Source organism: Zerene cesonia, chromosome 26 (assembly GCF_012273895.1).
Source record: "Zerene cesonia ecotype Mississippi chromosome 26, Zerene_cesonia_1.1, whole genome shotgun sequence".
In the NCBI taxonomy this organism is placed as follows: Eukaryota; Metazoa; Arthropoda; class Insecta; order Lepidoptera; family Pieridae; genus Zerene; species Zerene cesonia.
This window is the reverse complement of record NC_052127.1, coordinates 5,673,831-5,679,691: the sequence shown is the minus strand read 5'-3', so window position 1 is coordinate 5,679,691 and position 5,861 is coordinate 5,673,831. Positions and strand designations below refer to the sequence as shown.

The following is a 5,861-nucleotide window of genomic DNA, read 5'->3' as shown; positions in this document are numbered from 1 at the left end:
AAGTGCATGCACAAAATTCTACGAGCCGGTAAACCTGTTAGGTACCAAAAGCAATCATAGCGAAATGATAAGCATTGAACATATGACTATACATTAGTCGTAGGAAGGGGTTATTTGTGGGTAAATGTTATATTTATTACCCGTAATTTTTTGAATAAGGGTATACTATTACATTAATTAACCGGACTGTGTTTGACCTTTTTTTTTTAATATCGTATTGAGTAAAGAGGAATGACCAGCATAAATTTAATAGCACAGAGGTTTTCAGAAATAATTCTGTAGTTATTACAAATTAAGCTCCATCGATTTACGAGTTATTGAAAGCAGGTAATAGGAATTGTTCATTAGTGTGATATAGGCTTTTGAATTACAATACCGAGGTCTAGAGAAGGTTAAAAAAATTATGATACAATTCCTATATTTTTTTTACAAATCCGTATGTAGTGTGCGTATGCTTTATGACCATTTTGTTTCATTTATAATCGAAAGGTGCGGCTCACTTAACATCTTTTTTGTGTGAGTTATCATATTTTTTTGTTAATTACATAATGTTAATTACCTACCCTGTATTAGAAATATATTATTCTATTCTTATTTTAATGAATATTAATATCGATATAAAACGATCAGTTTTATTTTTGAATAATTCGTATGGTAATGAACATACTCCATACTCTTGATATCTGACATTGACAAGTGACAACATACAAATGCCAAAAACCGTAGATGTGCGTGTGACTTGACGGCAAATTTGTAAACATACATTACTTATTCTCATAAATACCTGGAAAGTAATTAGATTAAAAATATAAAGCATTATTTTTCGATGATGATCTCCAGTCAATGCTAAGTATACATACAAGGTCTTAACACGCACCGTGCTGTATGTTCAATAAACCGTAAAGGTAACTAGGTTATTTTATAATGTGTGAAGAATTGAAAGTACTAAAACAAGGGGCAGAAGCGAAGTTGTATATTTGCAATTATTTAGGAAAACCTACGTTAATAAAAGAAAGATTTAAGAAGAACTACAGGCACCCTGATCTAGATGAAACCATAACTAAAGAAAGAATAAAAAATGAAGCAAGATCCATCGTGCGTGCTAAAGCAGCAGGAGTTAGGACTCCAACTTTATATTTAGTCGATTTCGAGCGACGACGTATTTATATGCAGCATTATGAAAATAGTATCACAGCAAAAGATTTGATCATACAAATAAAAAAAATGGAAACAGACAATATTGCCAGCCTCGATGCTGTTGCCCGAAGTATAGGTGAAACAGTTCGGAAATTGCATGATAACAACATTATTCATGGTGATTTGACTACTTCTAATATATTGCTTGTTGAAAAAAATCCCAGTTCAAGTGAATTAAGATGGCTTGATCATGACAATATTGAGATAGTTATGATTGACTTTGGCCTATCTCATGTGGATTCAAGTGCTGAAGATAAGGGTGTAGACTTATATGTGCTAGAAAGAGCCTTAATTAGTACACACAATGATTGTCCTGATCTATTTTCGAAAATCTTTGATGCTTATAAAGGTTATAGTAAAAGTAACATAAAGGAAATTATAAGTAAGTTTGAAGAAGTAAGAGCCAGGGGAAGGAAGCGAACTATGGTTGGATAACATATTATATTATTGTATTAAATATTTTATAAGTTATGAAGTATTTCAATTTATGACCATAACAATGACCTCTTAATACAACTCTAGAGACTACATCAATTGTAGTTTAATTATAAATTATAGTCTACATTTCATATTATTAGTAACTTGAACTGATTTGAATTATTGATTTAACTAAAAATTATATTTCATTCACACAACAATAATTAGTTGTTTTAATTATAAAAAGTAAGTATGTTATTAAAACAACAGTAAGTTAAACGGTAAAAGTATGTAACAAACCAAATCAATCAGTAGATATTATAAAAAGTAGTTTATAGGATACTTATAACACTTGTTAATTTATAAATATTATTCAATGTAAAGAGCTTTTCCATCTAAAAGGTTTATAAAATGAAAGAATTTTTTTTTTTATTAAAAGTACTATGCTTATTACCATTTCGAATTACATATTAGTATCGAAATAATTATTTTAAATCACAAAAATTTTCTACATGAGCCTATAAAACGATATGAACATTTAGCTATAGCATTTAGTTTTTTGTGATTTTGTTACCATCTGTGGTTTTGGTCAATGATATATTATGTTCTGGCAAGTTTTCATTCAAAATGTCAAAATTTAAATAACCTCAAATCTTAAGAATTCATGTCGTAACCTTAGTGTTTGTTTATTTAGAAAATAGTTTAATTAATAAATATAATTAATCACAATGAAGCAGCATTTACGCTGTGTATCTAAATCTCTTCTTTACAATAAAAACTTGTCTTCACCTTTGTCTATAAGTAAGTCACAATTCCAAAATTCTCAATAACATTTTTGTTTTGATTAGTTGCACTTAATTTACTTTAAATTTATAGGATTATTAAGTACACAAGAAGCGGTTGAACGCCGCCATCATCTATTCGAACTAGAAAAGAAGCGACAAATAGAGAATGTTGGGCGAATTGAGAAAATAGAAGTAAATTACAAGGGTATCCCTAAAGATTGTACACTGGTCATGAATAAAGATATATCTACGCCGTATGATTGCGCTAGACGTAAGTTTGTTTTTATGAACTATAAGTATTTAATAAAAAATCAATACAAAGGTTATAGGTTATATCTGGCAATTTGTAGAATCATGTTACTTTATTGTAATGTACCGACTGATAGATAAGTTTGCTTGAGTTTGTTTTTCAAAAAAATGGTGAGTAAAAAATAGTATATACTTTTCAGTAACTATGACTTATAAAAGAAAGTATTAAGAAATTCCCTTTTATGTTCTAAATTCTTCAACAGAATAATTTTTTTTTAGTGGGATAAATCATTATAAAACCAAAAACGTGTTTAAGTATGAGTTGTTATTTCAGATCTAAGTCAATGGCACGCAGAGAGCAGTGCATTAGCTCTACTGGATGGTATGGTGTATTGGGACATGCATAAACCACTTACAGAAAGTTGTACATTGGAAGTGAGTTAATTGTAAACCTCAGTATGCTTAAGTACACAGGGTTGTGATTGATTCTTAAGCATTTATCTGTAGATTTTCATTTTAGAATTTTCATTATGTGATTTTAGCTTTCTCATTGTTAATGCTGTATTATAAATGTGCTGCTTGTAGAGTAGATGTCCATTACAGAAGGCTTACTCAACATGTCTTACTTTGCCAGGCAATACATCTGCTTATAGCCAATACAGCAATCAGCTATTGTAGATAAAATTGAAAAAATAGTAATTTAATCTTATTTACACTTGATCAGCAAATACACATTTATGAATTTGTATGTAAATGTGACATGGATATTTATATAAAAGGCTGGAAAGAAATAGAGCTTATTCAAATGTCTATCTCTTATACCTTCATACCAGTATAGACAAACATAGAACTCTCATCCTTTTTGTTTTTGGAAGTTATTGAAAAAGTATAGATATATTCAATTTTCATACACTGTAATAAAATGTAATAATTTACCATTCATAAGTTGGCATCCATGTATTATATCATTGTTTTTCAGTTACAAAACTTCACAGTAGCGGAGCCGCATCAAGTGAACAAGGCATTTTGGCGGACATGCTCTATGGTTCTCGGTGTCTGTGCGATGAAAGCTTTCAAAGATAATGTTCCGGTGAAATTGCATAGTTTTCCAGGACCAGATAGTGAGTATCATATCATAAATTGCTCAGATTTTGCAATGATTTATATTGTTAGCAATGCTATAAAAAAAATATCTGAATAAATTTAACACACTTTTAACATTTAAAACTAACAAAGTTTTCCACTTAACTTGTGGTAGATAATTTTTTTCAGTGTTTTGATGATTGACACAGACTTCTTAAAAAAGTCTCATAAAAAAATAATCTTAAATTTCTTTTCTGCTTTTCTGCAAGTGATAATGGCATATAGCGATAACACACCCATCACACATTTTAAACCTGTTATTTCTGTATACTATATTTCATATGGTATAACAATAAACTATTCATTCATTTCCCAGTACGCAGTGGCTCGTTCATATACGACATAGATCTACCTACCCTCCCGGACTGGAAACCAACTCAGCAAGAACTGCACACCCTCAGCGCGGAGTACGTGACGCTGGCGCGAGCTGGTCTGCCGGTGCAAAGGCTGGATGTCTCCGAACAGCTCGCGTTGGAGATGTTCAGGGATAATGAGCACAAGGCCAGTCAGATACCGAGCATCGCTTCGGGGAATGGTATGTTTTCTTTTGGGTTTTGGAAATTGTGATGATTTGGTGAGATTCCCTTTTTATATAACTGACCCGATAGGCGTTGACCTATCTTCGTGTCAATTGTCAAACTCGTGAGGAATCATCATCATCATCATCAGCCCATATATGTTCCCACTGCTGGGACACAGGCCTCCTATGAGAGTTCAGGCCATAATCCACCACGCTGGCCAAGTGCGGGTTGGCAGATGTCACATGTCGTCGAACATTTTATTCTCGGACATGCCGGTTTCCTCACGATGTTTTCCTTCACCGTTTTAAGCAGTGGCGATGTTATCTACATGCGCAGATAAATTGAAAAATCAATTTATTTCCTGCACGCTCGCCCGGTCTCGAACCCCGACGTATCGATTTTGAAGTCCGAGGTTCTCACCACTGAGCCACCACTGCTTATTACTAATACTATACTACTACTTACGTGAGGAATAAACACCTTTAATTTTTTTGTGGCCAAGTTTATTATTCTTTCTTTCATACGGTCCTTCAGCTGATATAAACACAAAAATAAAAAATTCGAGGTTGTGAAATTGGTCCAGCTGTTACACGTGATGCTGCGACGAAAAAAAAGTAGGGATTTGTTTACAAAATGTAAACACAGTTTTAAAAATACTATCTAATTATTGAACGATTGCAGGTAAAGTGACGCTATATAAAATCGGAAAGTATGTGGATATATCGAAGGGGCCTGTGATTAATAACACAGCGCAAATCGGCAAAGTAGCTATCACTTCTGTACATAAAATTACTGGTGAGTTTAATTATTATTATTTTATTTTTTTTATCTTTTGCGTGACTAGTTATGCTGAACTAAATTTTGTATTTGAATATCACAATTCACTTACATATTATAGAAAAAAAAAAGTTTAGTTTTGCTGTGTAAGTTCATTTTTTTTGTTTTTAGGATCCCCAGATAGTGATGTGAAGCAATTGTACAGATTCCAAGGTGTTGCTTTGCCAGTTGGGGTAGTTTTGAACCATTTCGCCTTCTCTATTCTCACGGAACGAGCCAAGAAATTGGTAAGTTAGAAAAGCAAGCACAAAAAATATAAATATTAAATAAAAATATTATTGCAAATTACTTTTGGAATGTGGCCCACTTTACATCTATCATCGTTTGTTTATTATTGTAAAATAACATTTATAAGTATATATGCATTTTTTTATCAGTAGTAATGTTTTTTGCAGAATTCTGCTCGATCACCAATTAACCCATTAGACACGCGGGAACCACATAGTGTAGCGGCTACAGCGTAATTTAGTTTAAATTTGTAGTTTTAGATGTAAGGAAATAAATAATGTTCAAATTATCTTGTTGTATTATTTGCTAAACTGTAGCTAGAAGATTTATAGACCACTGCTATCTTATAAGAGGATTTTTTGGGAAAGAATTTGTAATAAAATAAAGTATAACTAAACTCTTTCGGCTGACGGCTGTACCACAGTGACACCAAATTCGTTACAATATCTTACAAACTTGCAAACAAAAAATCATATTCGAAACT

General features: G+C 32.0%; 2 protein-coding genes across 2 annotated transcripts; both read left to right on the top strand.

Moving 5' to 3' along the window:
• The first annotated feature begins 518 nt into the window (after positions 1-518).
• LOC119836930 (EKC/KEOPS complex subunit TP53RK) lies at positions 519-1,668 on the top strand. The gene has a single exon (XM_038362401.1). The coding sequence runs from the start codon at positions 925-927 to the stop codon at positions 1,630-1,632; it is 708 nt and encodes a 235-aa protein (XP_038218329.1). The 5' UTR covers positions 519-924; the 3' UTR covers positions 1,633-1,668.
• A 578-nt stretch (positions 1,669-2,246) lies between these two features.
• Positions 2,247-5,666, top strand: LOC119836878 (39S ribosomal protein L39, mitochondrial). The gene is made up of 8 exons (XM_038362317.1): positions 2,247-2,415; positions 2,491-2,670; positions 2,983-3,083; positions 3,628-3,769; positions 4,108-4,326; positions 4,994-5,107; positions 5,261-5,376; positions 5,545-5,666. The coding sequence occupies exons 1-8, from the start codon at positions 2,343-2,345 to the stop codon at positions 5,611-5,613; spliced, it is 1,014 nt and encodes a 337-aa protein (XP_038218245.1). The 5' UTR covers positions 2,247-2,342; the 3' UTR covers positions 5,614-5,666.
• Positions 5,667-5,861: the final 195 nt, after the last annotated feature.

Excerpts from the sequence above, each read along its gene's own strand:
- LOC119836878 (XM_038362317.1), top strand. The coding sequence starts at position 2,343 with ATGAAGCAGCATTTACGCTGTGTATCTAAATCTCTTCTTTACAATAAA. Across the intron at positions 3,770-4,107 it reads TAGTTTTCCAGGACCAGATA|TACGCAGTGGCTCGTTCATA; the intron begins GTGAGTATCATA and ends TTCATTTCCCAG. Across the intron at positions 5,377-5,544 it reads CGGAACGAGCCAAGAAATTG|AATTCTGCTCGATCACCAAT; the intron begins GTAAGTTAGAAA and ends TGTTTTTTGCAG.
- LOC119836930 (XM_038362401.1), top strand. The coding sequence starts at position 925 with ATGTGTGAAGAATTGAAAGTACTAAAACAAGGGGCAGAAGCGAAGTTG.